General features: G+C 45.6%; 1 protein-coding gene across 6 annotated transcripts in view; it reads left to right on the top strand.

The window, feature by feature from the left end:
• Positions 1–21,967, top strand: part of Meis2 (Meis homeobox 2) — a 378,408-nt gene that overhangs the window by 248,575 nt on the left and 107,866 nt on the right. For all 6 annotated transcript variants that reach the window (XM_090318635.1, XM_090318634.1, XM_090318636.1 and 3 more), the window contains one exon: positions 20,311–20,456. In XM_090318635.1, coding sequence (XP_090174761.1) covers positions 20,311–20,456 — 146 coding nt within the window. The remainder of the gene's footprint in view (positions 1–20,310; positions 20,457–21,967) is intronic.

Raw genomic sequence — 21,967 nt, forward strand, 5'->3', positions numbered from 1 at the left:
GAGACCCACAAAGCCTTGAAGAAAATAGGTTACTTACTTACTTTTGTGTTTTTCCCCCCTCCTTCTTCCAGTCCCACAATGCGTCTGCATGCTTTCGCACTGCTTTCTCAGCTAGTTGGGTCCCAGGAGGCCCCACTGAGGCCTGTGCTGCTCGGGAGCGGCAGCTGTGTGAAATGGGGGACGATGTAGTTTGTAGGAATTGTTCTTTACCTTGGTTTGGGTTATGGAGTTGCAGCTGCACCCGACTTTGTGTGTGACAGCACAAAGCGCAGCAAAGCTGAACAGCAAGTCAGCAAGTGGAGAGACAAAAGCCACCGTCAGCCGAGGCGCTCCACACGGCCTGACTAATTTATGAGAAAAACTGTGCTGTTCATTGGATCAGCACTCGGAGGAGGCAGGCCGCCTTGTAGGGAGTTTTCATTGACTCTTCTGAGCCACTAAGGACGCCACGAGAGATTCTTCTCAGTTTGAACTTTATCAGGGTCTACGCTTAATCAATAGAGTATTGGAAAAAGAATTAATTACTAAAGCAGAATAAAACAGCTGCATTTTAAACTAAGGATCCATCAATGCAGTAATCTTCCAGTTACAGGCCAGGTGTCGTGAGGATTGCACTCGGTGTAATGAGGAACTCGGGGAGTTTGCTCTCGACAAGCTGGGAATTCACATTAGCCTGTTCCAGCCATTTGTCTTCCGAACAACTCATTTCTCCTCTCCTGCATCACGACGTGTGTTGTCTGTGCTGTGGAACTCCCGAAATTTCCCACATTCGCGGAGGGAGGGCGATAAGGCGGAAATCATTGTCACCCTGAGAAAGAGTCTTATCCTCGCCGGGCCTCTCTATTCTGGAAGCTGCACAGGGACTGGGTCAGCGCCGGGCCCGGCTCCTTTGTGTTCCAGGTGGGGGTCAGGGCCCTGCCTGTTGAAGACACACTGGAAATGTTTCATAATGGAGGATTTCAAGGAGGGCTGAGGAGGGTTATGGGAGATGAATTAGGTTTTTAGTGAGCTCATTAGGAAGGCAAACAGAGTTGAGCCGTGGAGGCAGTGAGCAGGCCTGTAATCAGTTCTGCTCGCTTTGTTCCCTGCCTTGGGGACATGTTTCGGAAACTTGCAGGCAGGGGCTGCCCCGCCGGCCCGGCCCAGGCGCTGTCCTGGTGGCTGACTTGTTGATTGGTAAACCTCTTAATTCATTTTTTTTTTTGTTCAATTTAATCTTCTCTTTCTGAAGGAAAATTAGTTGAATGTTAGCCCTCTTTGCACTATTCACCTCTTAAATTATGCTCATTTTGAAGAGCTTGTTATGCCTGAATAAACATGAAATGATTTGGCATGTTCCCATCCGAGGCACACCCATTTTAACACCATGTATTTACCATTCCTGGAAATGTCTCATTAACTTCTGAAAATCTGCGAGCGTGATATTTTGGGCTACTGTAACACACCTCTTGGCAGTCACAGAAGGCAGTTTGGTTAATGCCTCATAATATCCATTTTTATTCTCAACATGAAGAAAGACTCTCTATAGAAAATTGATGCAGTTTGCTCTGCTAATTTTCATGCTCATTCCAATTAATTTAACATGACCCAGATTTTCTTCCTCGGGCTCATCCTGACTAATTAGTAAAGCAACACCTAGAACAAGTTATGTTTAATAACATTGAGGAACACTAGTTGTGAGTGATTGGATGCTAATAAAGATATTCACTGATGGGGCAGATATTTTATGTCAATTATGATATGCAGTTTGGAAGTCCCAGTGTGCTGTCTGAGGTAGAGAAGGGCCAGGAAATCATCATGGGAGCTAATAATACTTTTAAGACTTCCCCAGCACCTAATAAACCACTGGGACCAATTGCTTTAGTATTATTATTATTATTACCTTTTTTTTTTTTTTTTTGGTAGAGAGGACTGGATTGTTCACTAATTCCATGGTAATGAAAGGGGTGGGGCTGTGGCATTGCAAACCTGTCCTGTGGTCACCAGGCCCAGCTTTCAGGACTTACTGAACCTTGGCGAGAGAAGAAAAGCAATCAGGCCCATCAGATCAGAAAGTGACATTTGTTCCTGGAGAAGGAGGGCCTTCCCCACCTCTGTGGTCCGAGTTCTTTTAGCACATTTTTGTCAGTGAGATAAATCAATTTGTACAGCCCTCAGCAAGGCTGGGGTACGAGAGGCAGAGGCCAGGTTTCCAGAGTGGACCCATCTTGCTTAATGTGGGCAGGAGTTGGCTGAGAAATGTACTTTGTTGCAAGGAAGGCAGTGGTAAAACTCCAGATGTGAAAAAAGCACCGGGAAGAAGTCTAGTGGAGCGGGCTGGGGGCCTAGCTCAGGGGTGGAGTGCAAGCCCTGTGCCCAAGGCGGTGGGGTCAGCCCTCAACTCCATAAGTGAGTACAAAGCTATGTTTCTTCGGTGCTCTCTGTTGAAGTGCATGCCAAGGAACTGTTGCATGTTATACGAGCTCCCAGTGTCTTATCAGGTGATAGGAGGAGTTTGGAACCTATCTTTCCCACATTTATGTACGTGGTCAAATGCAAATCTATGGTCTGTAGGTGATCAGCCACCATGGTATTGAACAGGCGACCCACAGGGTGTTAGGGGTGTGATTCGGACGTTAGGAAGGCTTTTAGGACGGAAGGCTGGGGACAGCCGTGGTGGGTGTTGCAGTGGTCCACACCGGTCTGCTGCCTGGCCTCCTGTGGCACTGGACAGTCACCCGAGCTCTGAGGGAGCCTCAGTGCCTAGTCTGCTAGGGTGATGAGGATCAGGTGTGCTCACTACCCGGCAGAGAGTAAATGGCTCAGTAACCATTATTTTGTATTAATGCCATTATTTAGAGTGAAAATTTCTTCAGACACATGTGACAGAATGTCCACTAGTCAGTTCTCAGTGCTAATGACTACTGTCGAAGACTGAAATTAGAATTGACAAAAATAATTCCTTTTGCTAAATATTATAAATAGGCTTCTCTTCACATCTCAATTGAGAAGCACGCAACTCTCCTTTAGCCTAATTAATTGTTCTTTGGAGCAACTTCCACATAAAGTCATTGTCTTCTCTAGGAAAGGACTTATTAGTATTGCCATACAATTATCAAATAGGCAAAGAGAAAGTAACTGAAAAATATTTTTAAGAGTGAAACTAGACGTGGTGATATGAACCAGCAAAGTGAGAAATTAGAAAAACGGAAGAAATAACTACTATAACACACAGTAAAACTGAAAAGACTGCTTCATGAAAAAGCTGTTGGGGTACTAGTCAAATAGTAACTATTTCAGGTGTCCAGTTAACGCTCAGCGGCCATGGGTAATGGAAAATATTTCAAGTGAAACAAATAATTACCAAAACCCTAACCCTTCCTGCTTTCTTTGTTGATTGGATAGAGTCACGTTGAGGCTCTTTGTTATGATAATAAACTACCGAACAAAATAATTCAAAAGCTGAAAAGCAGTTTTATAAATATGAGGTATTTTTATCCAAGATCTTACATTTCTGAGTTGTCACGAGAGCCACACAAAGTACCTTCCCAGTGTCTTTTGGTTGCTGTATGGAGGACATCAACTCTTCCTGCTGTCAGAAGGGCCCATCAACTCTCAAACAGCTCATCAACTCTAGAACAGTCGTCCATCAACTCTAGAACTGCCCGTCAACTCTAGAACAGCCCATCAACTCTAGAACAGTCATCCATCAACTCTAGAACAGCCTGTCAACTCTAGAACAGCCCATCAACTCTAGAACAGTCGTCCGTCAACTCTAGAACAGCCCGTCAACTCTAGAACAGCTCATCATCCCATGATAATGTAGAGATCAGAAGGAAATGCTTCCTGGTTTGTGCCTTTTGTTTTCGTGCTGGTCCTGGGCTTGAACTTGGGACCGGGACACTGTCTCTGAGCTTCTTCGCTCAGGGCTGGCACTCTACTACTTGAGCCATGCTTCTGCGTCCAGCTTCTTGTTGGTTAATTGGAGAGAAGAGTCTCAGGGACTGGGCTGGCCGGGCTGGCTTCACACTGAGATCCTTAGATCTCAGCCTCCTGAGTATCTAGGATTACTGGTGTGAGCCCCCAGTCCTGGGGCATAAAATACATTTTTAAACTGGATCTTGTAGGTTAGGAAGCTCTTTTTGACCTTTTTTTTTTTTTTGGTCATTTAAATCACACAGTACTTTTGGAAACTCCAAATTTCCTCTAGAATCTTTCCATTTTACACACAGTAAGATTCCGGATACAAACAGTCAAGAAAGTACCAGTTTTCATGGATGAGTGGTATGAGTTGGGCTGTTATCCCTGAACTGTGCCGGGACCCCTGCTTTAGGGACAGTCTCACAGGCGAAGGGAGGTTGGCCCCTTGTCGGTGATTACCGACTGGCACTTGCAATCGTGTTGTACTGGGTCAGCGGTGAATTCCTCGCTCAAACGGTGTGGAGTCAGCAGGTTTTTAATTTGTTATCTTCTCAAGAGTGCATTTGCCGACTTTATCACTGAGAAGAATGACTCCCTAGCCTGGTGTGACCAGGATCTGGAAACAGGCTGTGTCAGCACAGGAAGGCTGGACGGCTGCGTGAGTGTGGCTGTCGGATGGGATCTTCAGCAGGGTGTCAGGCCCTGGCCTTCCCAAGCCTACTCGGAGTGGAAACCCTTTCTTTTCTTCCTGGAAAATGGTTGAACACCTTTTCCTCTTAAAGCAAACTCCTACTCTTTCCAGTTCCTCTTTTGTCAGCTAACACGTTGGGGTCATTTGAGTTGTTTTTTTTTTTTTTTTCCTTCCCATCCTGAGGCTTGAACTCAATGCCTGGGTCCTGTCCTTGAGCTTTTGTACTCAAGAACAGCACATCACTTCCAGCTTCTTAGGTGGTTAATTGGAGATACTCTTATCACAGACTTAAGTGTCTGGGCGGGCTTTGAACCACCATTCTTAGCTCTCAGCCTCCTGAGTAGCTAGGGTTATAGGTGTGAGCCCCTGGCACCTAGCAGGTCGTCTCTGTTCATGGTAGCCTATGCCACGTGCTATGGCAAATGAAGACTGAAAATGGCTGTGAGCCCCAGGCCTTTTATCTTTCTGGAACCAGAGGGATGCAGTCGAGAGCATCCCCCAAGACCCCGACCAGCTTTTCTGCCAGGGCTAGCCCTGAACTTAGCCTCCTGAGCTGCTAGGATTACATGTGAGAGCTGCTGATGCCTCCCTCAAGTTTACTTCTTAAAAATAGGAATTCCATTTTCCTATGGCCACACTCTTGGTCCTTTCCCATTTAGTCTTATTTTTCAGAGACTCCCAGAATGGCCCCAGGTCAAGGTCCTCCCGAGTAGTTGAGGCTGCGGTTGTCTGGCCCTTATTTCCCATTCGTTTTACCGCTTAGGGCGCCTTGAGTCTTTCATGAACGGTGACGTTTTCCTTTGTGGTATGAAATCTATGTATGCTTAGAAAGTATGAGTTAATACTGAAGTCCCTAAGATGTTTTAAAGGCACTATGGATTATTTTTTGCCTTATTATTATTATTTTTAGTAGTAGTAGTAGTAACCTAAATGGTTTGGCCAATGGAGGAAAATAATTTGCAGCAAAATCTGCAAAGGCCACTCCGGTCATCCACTTTACTTTTCATGCAGTTAATGAGACGGCGACTGAATCAGCGGGTAGGTTAGTCGGGTCCTCTGGGCCCCGGAAGCCACCACTCCATACACTTCCATGCCGAGCAACAGGTTTTTAGAGATTTAACTATGGTTTCCTTAGCATTATTTTATTAGCTTTACTAAAACAAAATTTGTACATGGAATTGCATCCATTTAAGGTGGAATTTAAGTTTTATAGCTTGTTTATTTGTAAGACTGGCATGGGGTCAGGATACCCCTTTCGGTCCATCCCTCTCTCCACGCATATCTTCAGGAAATGTCTGATTCGCTCTTGGTAATTAAGCATTTGTTTGCATTTTCTAGAACTTAATATATTTAAACGTACACAGGAGGCTTCTGTGCTTAGCAGAAGGGCTTTGAGATGCGGCATGCTGCTCGTTTTGGTCGTTTCTTCCTCTCTGAGGTGGCGGCACCGTGCGTGTGGCACAGTGTGTGCGCCCCTCACTGTTTCCCTGTGTCGGGCAGCGTGAGGCTGGATGTCTGTACAGAACCCTTCAGGTCGTGACTTGTTATAAAGTAAGGGATTTATTACTCGCAGCTCTTAGGCTCGTGGTTTTATTTACCTTTCTCAGCCATACATCCCTGTCAGGGATACATAGTGAATTTTCCCCACTTTATAGCTCTGGAAACTGAGGTTCAGAACTAGATAAGGGAAGTCAGTCACATATCTGTTGTATTTCAAATTCCACACCTCCTGTCCTCTCCAGCTCACCGCACAGACGTGTTCCCCTCTGTTTGGGGGTAGAGGAGCCTCCATTAGGAGTGAGCGTGCAGTAGACACACACAGCAAGCAGCACGGCTGCTCAGAGCCACTCAGCAGAGTCATCAGTGTAGGAAAAGAAAGGTGAGCTGAGTGGTGGAGCTCAGTGCTCTGAACAAGAGCGTTGTCTTCATCGTCTAAGTTGTTTCTCCCCTGGAATGCATCTTACAAGTTAGTGCCTTTGAAATTTAGGACACGTCAACTGTGTGGCCAATTTTCAACTCTTAGAGACCAACGTTCTAGACAGCCCCCGTTTCCAAACTTTAGCTATAAAGCCATGAAGCTCATAAGCCTATTCCAAGAAATGAGTCATCCAGCCATTTGTTCATTAAAAAGCTTACACACAGTCTACACCCATAACATATAAAAGGTCCAAGAATGATAAGGAAAATAAATAAAAGATACTGTTTTTGAGTAGTTGAGTAGAAGAAACGCAGGAGTGTGTGTGCATTCGTACACATGTGTATCTATCTGGGAAAGTCTTCTGGAATTATTTTGAGCATAAGCCTTGAAAGAATAAATAATGGAGCCTAGGATTCTGCTAAGATGTGATACAGTTGAGAGGAGAGGATTAACCTTTGTTTAAAAATCAATCTAGCTGGCACTGGTGGTTCATGCCTGTAATCCTAGCTACTTAAGAGGCTGAGACGTGAGGATTGCAGTTCAAAGCCAGCCTGGGCACTAAAGTCCATGAGACTCTTTTTTTTTTTTTTTTTTTGCCAGTCCTGGGCCTTGAACTCAGGGCATGAGCATTAGCCTTGGGTTCTCAAGGCTAGAGCTCAACCACTTAAGCCACAGCACCACTTCTGGCTTTTTTTTATGCATATGGTACCAAGGAATCGAACCCAGGTCTTTGTCCATGCTAGGCAAGCACTCTACTACTAGGCCAAACTCCCGACGATTCCATGAGACTCTTACCGCCAATGAATCACCAGAAAACCGGAAGTGGGGCTGTGGTTTAAGGGGTAGAGCACTAGCCTTGCTTGAGCTGAAGAGCTGGGGGACAGTGCCCAGGCCTAGAGTTCAAGCCCCACAACTGATAAAAGAAAAGAAAAAAAAAATCAGTTTTTTTTATAATGCATGCCTTTATAGCATAAACAATATAAAATCTATCCTGAATGTTTGAGCTACATATGTTTGTCCATATGTAATGTGTTAAGATGACATAAATGGTTTTGAAATCGCATTGTTGTGAAACATTCGCAAAGGACTATGGGTACCTTCAATTTAGCCATGAGACAGTTGGACTCTTTTCAGATGCTTTGTGTTGGGAGGGATCAGCAGGTCTCCCTTTCAATGTAGTAGCTGTTTTCAGATAAAATTTACATGCTATGCAAGTCACCCGTGGTAATTTTACAGCTTGATTTTCTTTTAGTATATTCACAGAACCATACAGTCATCGACGTGACTAATTTTAGAAGATTTTTACTGCCTCAGAAGAAACCTCATACTCATGAGCAGTCATTCTCCAATTTAAGCATGCACTTGAACTTTATATTGGTCCTGGGTCTTGAACTCGGGGCCTGAGCACTGTCCCTGAGCTTGTTTTTTGCTCACGTATAGCACTCTGCTACTTGAGCCGCAGCTCTGCTTTCAGGGGCATCTTTTTTGGTAGTTAATTGGAGGGGAGAGATAGGAGTCTTTTTCCTGCCGGGCCTGGCTTTGAACCAGGATCCTCAGCTCTTTCTGCCTTTCGAGTGGCTACAGTGAATTACAGGTGTGAGGCATTCATGCCCAGCTCATTTTAAATTCTCTTAAAAGGCCCCAGTGTCTGTGGTTCTTCGGTGCATAGGCTGCATGGAGAATGATCAGCTTGTGCTTTCTTTTGATTGCTAAGCAGATGCCTTGTTTATTTCCCTGTGGCTGCTTACATATAGTGTATAGTATCAAGGCTAGCCATTGGCATTGTATTACAAAGCCATGTTTACACTTAAGTCAGGGCCAGGGCGCTGTGCCTGAGCTTTCTCTGATCAAGGCTAGCGTTCTACCACTTGAGCCACAGCTCCACTTCCAGAGAAGAGGCTCACTGACTTTCCTTCCTGAGCTGGCTTTGAACTGCAGCCTCAAGTAACTAGGAACACAGGCGTGAGCCACTGGTGTCCAGCTAACACTAGACTTGTTTAGAACAATCACAAGGGGTAGGCCTAAATGCCTAAATGTTCTTTTTGAAATGTTAGCAATTTCATTATGAGCTTCTTTTTTAAAAACCTAGAATTAGGAATCTTGTGTGAAAACAATTCTTTGAAAAAAAAATACACAAAATATAACTTTGCAAATGCGAACAAACTCCAAATTTGGTATTTTAAAGAAGTCCTCACTTGCTAGGTGTGGTGACACATGCCTGATGAAGCTAGATCAGGAGTTTGAAGCCAGTCTGGGCTTTCATCTTAAGGCAAAAAGAGAAGGAAGAGGGGAGAGTTGGGGGAGAGGGAAAGACACACTTAAAATGTATTACCAACTCCACAGTACTATTGATCTTAACATGTACCTGGAGCTACGGCCGTGGAACTGTCAGGAAATGCCTTGACCTTGCGTTCTTAGTAAACATTGCTATTTAGATAGAGTTAGTTACATTCTCTCTTGACATAAGGTTATTGGGGGTTTGGGGCCATTATTTAACATTGTTAGATTCTATTCTGTTCATTTTACAGTAATTGACAGAGTGGGGGAAATAGTTTAAACACCTTTTTGCTTTTGTAATTTTAGTACTTGAAGTGATACCCGCTGAGAGAAATTCACAGAGAAATAGCTGAAGATTTCAAACACATCAGCTATTTAGTATTATTATACAACTATCATTTCTATTTGTGTTCTGAATAAAAATATTGTAATAAAGCAAGGGTTCCAGAAATGGAATTAATGAAATAATTTCTGCTGAAGATCCTGTACTTTGCTTTTCTGTTGTGCTTGCCACAACATTGAGTATTCCACTTAATTACACGAGGCTAAGAGTCAGTAAGATGTAAGACCTTGTGGTTAACGGCGAAGACATTAACAGGGTAACCGGACCTGCAGTTCTGATGTAGTTGATAAAGTGCTGGAAGCAAACTAAGTGTGCTTCAGTTTTAGCATAAAATGCTTATATATAAAGTACTTCACATCAATGGTTTTTGTAGGAAATATTTTTTTTCAACAGGAGGTCCATATTTTTTCCTTAAGAGACTTGTTGGTTCAGAGATGTTAACTATGTTTCCTTAGACACTTCACAGTGCTATATATAGTCCACTTCAGTTAAATATGGATATTTTTAAAAAGAAAATCCCAGTTAGACTGCAACAGAAGGACATTTTGTGTGACAATATTTTGCATGATTAAAAATTTAAACAGAATAACAGCTATTTATATTTACAGTTACATGAGAGTAATTACTAAAGCAGACAAAATACTTAGAGCATAATTTAATAATGTTTTCCTCTAGCAAAGGTGCCAAAATTGTTATTTGCATAATTTTCACAATTTGTACTGAAACACAGCTAAGGGAAATTGGGAAGACATTTCTCTACAACCACCTTTTTCCCTTTGTAGGAGATGGGAGAGAGAGAGACCCATTCATCAGAACAACTCATTTTTGTCTAATTTTCCATAAAAGCCATGATCTTCATGTCAGCCATTAGCGAAAAGAGATCTGATCCACTCATGCTTCTCTTTTGGAACCCCTCCCCCCACGTCCAACCCCTCGTCCCTCCCCCCCCCACCCCAAAGCCGGCCCCAGCCTAACTTCAAGACTCCTAATTATAACATTTACTGGTTCAAAGATCAGCCTCGAGCAGGGCAGAGAGGGGCATTCTGGGCCAGAGTAACTTGATCGCTGGGTCTTCTTGGGTCTCTGTGGCTGGTTCTTTGTGTCACCGGAGGGAGATGGTATCGGCGCGTTCCTAGGATGACCTGAAGATAGCAGCGTTCTGCGTGTGGGGCTGAAAGATTGTGAACTCTGTTAGCTAAAACACCACTCTGGGGAAGCCAGCCGAACACTCAGAAAGCTTTAACTGTACGTAGTGCAGTGCAAGGAAAGTCAAATTTGAGGGCTGGGACTGGAGTGGACATTTGTCCCTGCTTTCTGCCTTCATAAAACCTGAGTGTTCACCATGCAGTAGGGCTCTTGAGAGATCACTAAAAATGAATCATTAGAGGACCCAGCAGAGCTTTATTATGATGCACTGTGAATAACTTCCCAACATACACTCCACTTTTATATGTGGCTATCAGGTAACCGAGTAATAAGTACATTCCTTTATCCTCCACCTCAGGGATTTAGCAATCCACTGCACTGTGATGTCGGGGGAACCTGCTTTTCTACTGGATTTAGCCCGTGTCCTTTAGAGCTCCATGGAGCTCTCCGTGTGGAGAGTGGGCACTCTTAAAATCTTTAAAGAAGACTCCCCTCTCAAATATACGTTAGTGTATGTGTATATGTATGCACATATATCTCAAAGGAGAATGAATGCAATAGGAAACATACATTTCAAAGGAGAGGAGACTCTGTTACCAGCTTAGCTCACTTCTGTGATAAAGGATTAGAGTTCCAGTCAGTAAACAAAGGCATTTCGTGGCTCCTGGTGGGTAAACTGAGGGGAGCGATTTGGTCAAAGACCAGTATGAGGATGTTTCTGTTCAGCAGTTAACAGGATTCAACATGATATGGAAAATACTGCACTACGACACTCACGTTGCCAGCTAAAGCCTAAAACACAGCCACATTTGCATATGTGTCCATCTGTCTGTTTTTACACTTTATTTTTCCAACCAGTGGGTGAAGTGATTTTCATCCAAGTTGCAGTCTGAGTTTTCTCTTCCCCCACCACGTTCCTCACTGTCCTATAGATGCAGCTTTCGAAGTGCGTGGTATTTGTCTCTGGACACACATTGGCTCAGCCTTGGCTGGGTTTCTGCTTCTCTCCTGGAAGCCGAGTCCATCTCCCCGGCCTGCGAGTTCCACAGCTGCCTGCACCAGCCTCACTCAGGAGTGGTTTGTGGCCCTCTGCAGGTCTCCCCGCCCCACCCCCAGCCTTCAGAGCCGGGCTTGGGAGGGGGGGGCAAGGCCGGCATAGCCTTGCCACCGTCTGGGGCTGCAGAGGGTGTGCGGGGCCTCTTCAGTGGAGAGCCCGTAAATCCTGTGTAAATAGAGAGAGGATAACAAAGAATGAGCCCCTGCAGCTCTGAGCTTTTGGAGCCATTTGGGGCTGAATTTGCTAAATGCTGCTTATACCGCCTGAAAAGTTGGAGAGAAAGGAGCATAAAATCCCCCCTTTTCCCCTTTCTGCTCCTTCCCAGGGGTGTGGGGGGTGTTCAGGGCCTGGAAACCCGAGGAAGCCAAGGAGTCTCCTTGTTCCAGTGCTCTGTGAGTGTGAAAAAGTAGCCTGGGTCACTGGCCCCTCTTGAATGTTGGAAAACCCACACAGATAGTAAATGTTGTGTGGAAATGGAAGCATTTTCTCTTTTCTGCTTCCCTCCGTGCTTGTGGGCCATGAACTAGTCACTTGAAAAATCTCAGGGTATTTTCACTTTAACTTGTCCAGACAGCCAGGCACAGCAGGAGAGTAAAAGAGATGAGTCATTAAGCAGGTCTTTCTGGGCATCCAGCCTTCTCCCCCACACACCCCAACTGATCTAATCTGGAAAAAAAAAAAGTATATTGCTGGAGGAAAAAGTTATGCTTTGCTGGTGGTTCTTGGAAAGCCAGCTTTGCAAGGTTAGATTCTGAAACCAGACCAGACAGAAACAGCAGCTCTTTCTTCTCCTCTCCTCCCCTCCTCCCTTTCCTCTACCTCCTCCTCTTCTTCCCTTGCCTACCTCTCCTCGTCTCATTTGAAATCCTGGTGCAGGTTCAAAGTGGGATGCCCTAAATTAAACCACTTGGAAACCACATCTGTTGACCCTTGGTCCATCTTGATCCCGCTTTCCAGGGAAAAGAGAAAAAAAGACAGGATTGATGAGCTGTGTCTCTGAGGTGGTGAGGTGCTTTTTTGTGAACTGTGTCTTTTCTGGTAATGCGCAGAGGAAGGCAGATTTGAGGGGGAAGACTGTTTTCACAGCTACCACACAGCACCTGTCCCCCACCCTGCTAAGGAGGAGCCTGCCTGGCGGAGCACGGGCTGCAGGTGCAGGCCGGAGGTCCAGGCTGACAGCCTCCTGGACGGGCACAGCCTTTACAGCAGAGTCATTGGTGTAGTCATTTCACCAACCTTTGAGAGTTTGCTCGTTGCTAGAACTTTGACTTCAGAATGAATAAATCACAAGTCTGGGTTGCAATAGTTTACAAGCAGGGGAATTAGTAAACAGAGAACTTGAAGGCAGAAAAGTACATTGTAACAGAAGAACAAAGAACTAAAGAAGGACAATAATTATGTTAAGGCAATGGGGAGATTCTTTAAAAACAAACTGGATTTTGAAGGTTGAATAGGAATTTACTGCCCAAGAATGGAAAGGTGAGCAAGGGGCATTAAAAGGGAAAGGGCATTCTGCCCAACGGGGAAATCGGGAGGCATGGACTTAGACAAATGTGTGAAACTCAGCAGATGTCCTTGTTTTATAGTCATACTTAAGTTGGGATTCAGATCCCCAGGAAGGAGGTATACGCCCGTGGTTCACACATACTTTGTGAAAGTATGCACTTTCTCAGTTCTTGGTTGATACCGATTTTTAAGGCTGCTGTCACCCAGTATTTCTTTGGGATGTGAATGAAATGTGAATATACTGGCCCTTCACTCTTGGTTCCTTTCTTCCTTTCTTCCCTTTCTTCTTTCCTTCTTTTGTTCCTTCGTTCCTTTTTAGGGACGAGTGCTTGTTTGCCATTTTTGGAGCCACTTTTAATGATTTGAGTCTCTGTTTCTTCATCCGTAAATTTGAATGGATAATAGTAATGATTTCACTTATCATGAATGCAGTAAGCGATTGGAATCCTGCAAGCACCAAGAGACTGTGGCAGTCATGAAAGTGGTGAGCGTGGCTGGAGATGACCACATGTTCTTAAGATAGAGAAGTCGTGTGGAAATACCTATTTAACATTAAAAAGAAGCATTTTTGATGGGGCCAGGAGTGTGGCCTAGTGGTAGAGTGCTTGCTTAGCATGCATGAAGACCCAGGTTCGATTCCTCGGTATCACATATGTAGAAAAAGCCAGACGTAGTGCTGAGGCTCAAATGATAGAGCGCTAGCCTTGAGAAAACCCACGGACAGTGCTCAGGCCCTGAGTTCAAGCCGCAGGACTGGCCAAAAGAAAAAAAAAAGCATTTTCAGAACTAAATGAATTTGTGTATGTATGTTTAATTATACATGCCTGCAGGCAAAAATAATTCAGTTCATCTACAAATATTTTAACACTTCCATACAAATTGGTGAATTGTTTTAGAAAGCTACAGTTTAACAGATATACATACTAGGTTACAATATATAACATATATAGGTATCTATATGTTCATAAACATAAGTTTTGGAGATAGGTTGTTTGGGACATGTTGCTATGTGTCTTGTTGATATGTGTCTCATATCTGTCTATGAAAATTAGTGAATGAAAATTACAAAGAAAATTATAATGAATATAATGACTTCTTCTTCCTGCTTGAAGAAGGAACAAGCCCAGCTCTGAGATGAGTGATCATTAGTTATTGAACATGACTTATATTTAGTTTTTACTTTGTAAAATGTAATTGTATTGTTTTTATTATGGTGGCCTACACAGGAGTCCCATTTGTTAAGTCAGGTGATGAGTACATTTCTTTCTTGGACACTGTCACCCCTTCCACTCCTTCCCCCCAATTTTTCACTCCCGACCAGGCCCACAAATTACTCAGGTCATTTTCCCCTATCGTGTACACTGAATGCCATGACTGCATTTGTTCCCCCATCCTCCCTCCTCTGTGTCCCCTTCAAAAAGGCCAAAAAAAACCCCATAAAAACTAAAAGCAAACCCCAGTACCACCACCAGTAACCAAAGCCCATGTTTCCATTTCCTGGAACTTGTTCCTGTCAATAGTATTTTAAACGTTGAGAGGAGTTAGCCTTTGGGCTCCTGCCCTGGTCTGACTGTGTGTGCCAGCGCTTACCGTCCTGCATAGCTCGTGATGTCCAGTGATATTTAGATCTGACTTCCACAGACGAAGGAAAACGTGCCATTATCTAATTCTTTCTGATGGATGAGTAAAGCTCTGTTGTGTCTATGTGCCATATTTTTTGATCAGCTCATCTACTGCAGGACATCTGGGGCTGTTTGCATAGTCTGGCGAGTGTGACTAGTGCAGTGATGATCATGGGTTGTGAGTATCTTTACTGTGTCTTGACTTGTGTGGCTGGGTCATAGGCTAGACATGTTTTATGCAGGCTTATTTAACTGTAAAACTTGGTCCAAACTAAGAAATGATGATTAAACAATGTATCCTCAGCTTACCCAAATGAAATTGAAATATGAGCAACTAAACTACGTTCAATTTACTCTCATTACTTCCTCTGAAGACACATGCTTGAGAGGTTAGCTTTCCATAATGGTTTTTTGGAGTCTATCACGTGTTGCAGAAACATTAACCTGCGTTTAAAAAAGAGGCCTAAGGGAGGGGAGAAGAATAATTTTTGTTACAGTTCTGCGAGCTATTTAATAGTATTTAATAGTACTACATGGTGACAATATCAGAATTCATGAGGTTCTGACTGCAGGCAGGAGCTTCTCACATGTGTAGCATCTCTAGGCAGTGCAGGCCCGGGTCTTTACTCTTGTACCCTCATTAACCACTTAGGAAAATGCAGACTGCAGGAGTCTTGCTATGCTGGTTAGGTATAAAGCCCAGCTAGGCAGTGACCGACTTGAAAAGTGTCCATGTTTCTGTCGGAGGTCAGTTGAATCAGCCCCACCACTGGACTTTTTTTTTTTTTTTGCCAGTCCTGGGCTTGAGCTCAGGCCCTGAGCACTGTCCTTGGACTTTCTCAAGGCTAGAGCTCTACCACTTGAGCCTCAGCACCACTTCCAGCTTTTTTCTATGTATGTGGTGCCAAGGAATCAAACCCGGATCTTCGTGCATGCTAGGCAAGCACTTTAACCACTAGGCCAAACTCCCGGCCCCCCACTGGACTCTCAAAACCATCTCTTGGATCTTTTCTTATGGAATCAGGACTTTCTGCAGCTCATTGACAAAGTAATGCTCATGAGAGCCCATGATAGTTTACAGTCCAGGTTGCCCCTGACCCCATACAGAGTTGTAGAATCAGTCCTGAACTCAGTCTCCTCACTGTAAATGATGCCTTTTCAGGGGACCACTGTGTTTGATGGAACTGGAAAATGGCCATATCCTCATGGTGATAGACTCGTTAGATTCATCTTAACCCTTTTATCATTTCCTTATTCCTATGCCACAACATTGATATCTAAATAGAGACTAAGACCGAGCAGAAGAGGAGAGGTTTGTTTGCCTGGTAGACTTTAGGACCACGTGTTGTGTGGACGGCGGTTTCTGCTGTGGGATCGATCACCTGTGGGCTCTCACAGCTTCCCCAGGCCTGTCCGTTGGATGTGCAGCTGTGGACGTGGACTGACGTTTGCTTATCCCTGAGTGCACACGATTCCTCAGGATTTCGCCGTCCGTTACGGGACTGGCCGTCCACAGTGCTGAAACTGCTGAGGAAAGCTACACTTGGCTCTGCCCATGCTCCCCTCTGCTGTGGGAACTGCTGTGACTTGCTTGAAAGCTGGGAAGTAAATCTAGATAGCTGCTTTCAGCACGTCACCATCTTCAAGCTCAGGCCGTAGAGATGGAGTTCAGCCCTCTAGACAAGGATTTAGGTTGAGAGCTTGCCGAGGTCTCCCCGTGGCCTGGGGCCTTTGGATGGACGTAGTATCGCGCAGATGGTTTGGCCCTGGACGCAACCCACTCTCATCCTAGGGCAGACCTGAGGGCGAGCGTGTCTGAGTTTCTTAGTGGATACTGAAACCCTTAGCCGCATTCCGGTTCTCTGTACTTCCCAACGAGGACTTCCTGCAGGGTGCATGGCCTGGGACAGGTCATCTCCCCACCGTCCATCTCAGCCCGGGACTAAAGAGACCGTGCCGGCCTGAGGCACTGTCTCCTTTCCAATTAGCTCTTCTACTTGAATGGCTTCCAAAAGTCAGTTGAAGAACCCGTGCTGGGCTGATTGCATAAGCGAGCCCAAGGAACTTGCTAAAGATCCAAACTCCTGGTCTGTGTCCCTGGGTCCATGTTGACTCAGTGGGCCTAAGGCGAGGCCGTGGTCCCATGTGTGGAACAATCTCCCCTGAGCGTTTCACCGTCTTCCCACTTACCCGTCACGTCCTTGCCTGCCTTGTGTCATGGTCACATATATAATGTCCACTGCGTCTAATTTTAGTATCAAGCCTCAGACTTCACCTTTGGTGAAGTGCCTGCTGGCTTTTGAAAGGAAAGTTCCTTTTCTCCTCAGAGCGGCCTTGGGCAGCGCCTCAGCCAGGCCCTCGTGGCACCGAGGTCTTCAAAGCGGCACCACTCAGGGCATGTTTAGGAGCCAGTGCTGCTGCTCCAGAAAGTGCCTTAGGTCCTGCAGGAGTGCAACTCCCCGGTGACCGTCTTCCACCCGAGGGGAGGGCCGTGGCTTCGCTCCCTGGCCGTCCAGCCCTTCACCTGCCAACCCCACCTGCCTGGGTACCTGCCCTCCAGGGTCTGCAGGTTCAGCATCCTGAGCTGCATGCTGCCAGCTTTTCTTAGACCCCTTTTGGCACGCACATTGGCGCTGTATGCACAGCCTGTGCCGGGCACTAGCTCGTCTGGCACGTGTGGCAACCATCTTGTGCTCCCAGCCTTCACACAAAAGGCCATGCCCCCCCCCCCCAACCCCCAGGTCTCCCCTTCTTGCCTCGTCCGCAGCAGCGTTTCCTTGCAGGTTGCACAGCACAGTTGCCTTTCCCATTTTCTTTATGCTGTGTGAGGATTCTAAACTGAAGTTGGTTCATCGTCCATTGGACAGAAACCAACAGTACTCTCGTCTGGGAGTAGAAAATTCCTCTTTTTATAGAAGTCGGAATGCTAATATTAAAGGCCTTCTGTTTCGTGTCTACTTGTCAGTATAAAACTACTTACATTTTTTGTTTGTAATTATTTGTCGCATGGATTTAAATTCAGATATTTCACAACATTTATATAAAATGGGCTGCTTTACATTAAAATTCATGTCATGTTCCCCTTCCTCCAATTTAAGTCAGTCATCACGGGACGCTCAGGCTAGCTGTATGTTTTATGTTGAGCTAAATATAGTGAATCATATAGTCTGCAGGCATTATCCGCTCTTTGCTTTTACATGAGAGAAAATGCACCGTGGAAATGCTGTCTTTCATTTTGAAGGTCATTGATTGGGTTAAAAAGGTAAATGCCTTTTTTGGTTGAACTTCCTTCAATTAAGTCATTAACCTTTTGAAGTAAATGCATTCAAAAATCTATCAAAAACGTGAAATGAGATTTTAACAAAATCCTGACAATTTCAGCTTAAACATATACACAGAAACCATATGTGCTTAGGAAGAAATATATACACACAGGCATTGTTTACAGAGTGTGTTTTTATATTTAGACGGCACTGGCGGGAGAGTTACTCCATACATACATTATCTGAAATGTACATTCAGATAGCCACCTAGATTTTACATTAACAGACAAAGATGTCTCTATCCGTGGTGGGTAGACAGACAGACTGACTGACTGACTTCAAACTTGCACTTGCCGTGTAGGGCTCCCCCCGCCCCCCCCCATCTCCGGGAACTGCTTTTCAGAATTGCCTCGGGCTACAGAACAGCACCTCAGATCCCCAAGGCCCAGGGCCTGCCTCCTAATAGCCAGCCTCCATCTGTGACACAGCCCAGCTGATGAGAGGGCTGCCGTGCCTGCATTTTGGAGAGAACCTCCACCCAGGTTAAAATGCCGGGCTTTGCCAAGGAGCAGTCAGAAGCCATTAGTGTGGGTGAGAATTTGCCTGGCAGCAGTTCCCCCGGCACGGTGAGGAGTGCACGCACGTGTCCCTGTGTGGGCGTGGGGTGTGTGTGTGTGTGTGTGTGTACAGGGGTGTGCTGGGAGGATAGACAGAGGAAGACGGGGCTCTATCATATTCAGAAGTCAAATGCCTTTTTGGTTTTTGCACATTGATTTGGTCTTGGAGTGTCTGGACTTCTCTGCCTCTTTCTCCCTCCCCTTCTCCCTGTCTGTCTCCCTCTCTTTCTCTCCCTCCCCTCCTTTTATCATAACAGAAGGCAAAGAAAAAGAGAACAGCAACTTGGAGGGTCGTGCTCTAGCGTCTGGGCAGATGGAAGGCGCGCTCCGCCCTGGGGCAGGGTGGCTATAATGAAGTGCCCTGTCAGTCTGTAAACAGCGAGGGTCATCTCTGCCATGTGATGGAGGGTATCGCGTTGCAGTGAAAATGGAAATGTCAATAAAATTAATCTGCCAGCTCTTTGCTGTGGTTTTTCAGCTTCTCTGGTCAAAGGAGGTTGGGGGAAGGAGGGAGGGCAGTTTGGTGAGAAAGGAACAGAACAGGTACAGGCGAGTAGGCTGAGTGGGCCCAGAAGTTGGGCGGGAAGTCTGTGCTGTGGCTGGGTCTGCTCAGGCTGCTCGGTGGGTTGGTGGGGCAGAGGAGGGGACAGGCCTGGGGGGAGCTAGCTGCTAGCTCTGGAGCCAGCGTCCAGCTCAGGCTGCTCTGAGCACAGAGTTTATTGTTTTAGGCTTTCCTAGACAAGGTTTTTACTTAGCCTGGGATTTATGGCATTTACTGCTAATGAATGTCTATTCTTAAATTACAAAAGGAGGAGAAGAAGAAAACCCGCCCGGCGCAATTCCCCCAGGTCCTTCTAGGACCCCAGCTTCTTAAACACCAGCAGGGAGCAGAAACTCTCCACTTCCCTGTTTCCCTCTTTCGTGTGGCTGCGGGCTAATGATGTGTAAGGAAAACACAGCCATCTATAAAGCCCCAGTGCTGTCCTCGAATTCTTCATTTATTTTGCATTTGATTATGCCACAAGTCGGATCTTGTTTCTTTCCCTTTCTTAAAGTTATTAGTTCAAATATTAATGTGGGGATGTGGCATATATGCCTGCTCTTGATTGATGCCTTCCCCAAAACAGGGAGACGTGCTCGGCTGAATTTTAAGAAAGTAGGGGTCCTGCAATGCCTTGCCAGAAGAGTTTTTTCAGATACATAATTTAGATGCCCTCCAGGCAGGCTTTCAAGGCATTTTTGCCGGAGGGCAAGAAAAAATAAGTATGACTGTTAAAAGTAAATGATTTTTGCTAATGCACAATTAATGCCAGAGAAAAGCACAGACGAGAAAGATGCTGATGGAAACTTCTGATTAAGTGAGCACCTACCTTGATGTATATCGCCTTTTTTTTTTTTCTCTTTCCCCTTCATAATAATGATCAGTGGTGCAGAGGGCTAAAAGTTTTCATGTCATGCAACTGTGGCGCGCAAGGTCACATGTGTGCAAACGTGCGTGCTCAGGAGGTGCCAGCTGTGGGAGGGGCCGAGTAGGCAGTGTGTTATGTGCAGTCCGCAGTGACACCACTTCTGTCACCTGTGCAGGCAGGCTGGAGTCTGCAGGCTGCCACGCGGTGAACTTGGTTACCTGGCAGTCTGTGCGCACGGTGGGCGTGGGGAGACACTGGTGCCTGGCGGGCTGGCGGAGGGAGGGTGGCTTTCCCACAGTGTGCAGCCCATCATTGACAAAGAGCTGCTGAGTTGCAACAGGCACACAAGTTAACATTGAATCAATGATACGGGCGAGTGTGAGACACACAGAATTAACATTTGCAGAGGCCTGGTTTAATTCTGTCTTGTACACATTTGGGTCTCCAGTTACACTTAATGGGTGTCTTTCCACGAGCTTAGCCGAGCTCAGCCTTAGCTGAGCCTTGTTGTGGACACGCTCACCACGTCTGCTCTAATCCACTCTCACTTCTTCCAACTAGGGGATGGCTTAGACAACAGTGTAGCCTCGCCAGGCACAGGCGATGATGACGACCCCGACAAGGACAAGAAACGCCAGAAGAAAAGAGGCATCTTCCCCAAAGTAGCCACCAACATTATGAGAGCCTGGCTCTTCCAGCACCTCACAGTAAGTCCAAGCAGCCACTGGCCTGCGGCCTCTTACCTCTGCCCAGCCAGTCAGATCGAGGTTTTATCAGCCATTGCTATTCCAGGGGCTTCTCCAGAAAGGAATAGGTTTGTGTTTTAAGAGGTAAACAATGAACCTTTCTCAGAAGGGTCTGGGCTCCCTAAATAGCATCATATATATATATATGTATATATATACATACACATATACATATACATATACATATACATATATATGCTATTTATACTGAAAGGTATAAGAGCACCTGCAGACAGTGTCACTTCAGTCTGAGGACATGGCTGTAAGAAGTACAAATCCATAAACATTGCTGGTTTCTCTAATAATGAGAGCTATCCCTTCTCAATTAAAAAAAAAAAAAAGAAAAGAAAAGAAAAGTGAAAGAAGGAAAAGAAGGGTGTTTAGCCACATACAGGCCCTGTATCGGGCACGGCTTGCCCCGCGCTGTGGTCTGCAGACGTGTCGTGGTCTAGATGACAGATGTGAGGATTGTGCCTACCGCCCTGCCTTTGTTTGTAGGGTGGGAAGTAAAGGGCTCCCTCGTAGCTGTTCAAGTGCGCTAGATGGAAAGCTAGCCCCCTTCACTTTGGGGAGAGGAAACTACGTGCAACATTTAAAAAATAACGATTCGCACTCTGGCGTTGGCAATCAGTTTTATGTTTCGGCCGGTGGATGAGGGTGCACTGTTGACTCGGGACTCTCATGACGGATGACAGTATACTTTACAGAGCAGCTGGCCTTGTACTTTATGGTCCGTTTGGAAATTCTTGGAGAGTGGTAAAAATTTCTGAGGATGTGTGTCACTACTTATCTCAGGCCGTTCTGTCTCGGCTAATGCCTCAAAACATGTTGAAAAGCATGTTGAAAGCTGAAGGTCTGCTTTGATTATCCAACTGGTGTGTCGCTGTGCTGAATGACATCGTTACCGTGCAGGGGTGCAGGACAAGGCTCCTCTCATAGAAATAGTCGTGATTCCTGATTTGCTCTTTTCAGAGGGCAAGGGGTGTGGCAGAGGCAGGGAGGGAACGGGAGAGATTCACATTCCTAAATCGGCCATTTTGATGGGAGGATCTTAGCAGCAGACCAAGGGGTAGCGATCTGGCCTTGGTGCGAGGATTAGGGGTGGGCAGGGAAGCCAAGGAACCAAGAGCTGCAGGATGGTGGTGAGACCAGCCTGCCAGCTACGGCCGTTTCCCAGGTCAGGGCCTGCACCCGCTTGGCTCTGAGGAATTAGACAGAACATGCGGTCTCTGTGCTGATTACTTAACCAAAGACGAAATAATGAGTCCTAAGCAAATACTGACTAATTGAAAGGGCTGTAAATCCATTACATATTGGTCAGGGATAATCAGGAGTATTTAATCACTTTTATCTATTCAGGAGCACTGGAGCTGCAGCAGCAAAGCCCGAACCTTACTGTGTGGTGATTATTCTCATCATTATCAAAATTACCTCACAGCTGTCCTTTGCTACATCACCTCGGCTGGAGATTT

The sequence above is a fragment of the Megascapheus bottae genome, chromosome 25 (genome assembly GCF_031878675.1).
Source record: "Megascapheus bottae isolate mThoBot1 chromosome 25, mThoBot2.hap1, whole genome shotgun sequence".
In the NCBI taxonomy this organism is placed as follows: domain Eukaryota; kingdom Metazoa; phylum Chordata; class Mammalia; order Rodentia; family Geomyidae; genus Megascapheus; species Megascapheus bottae.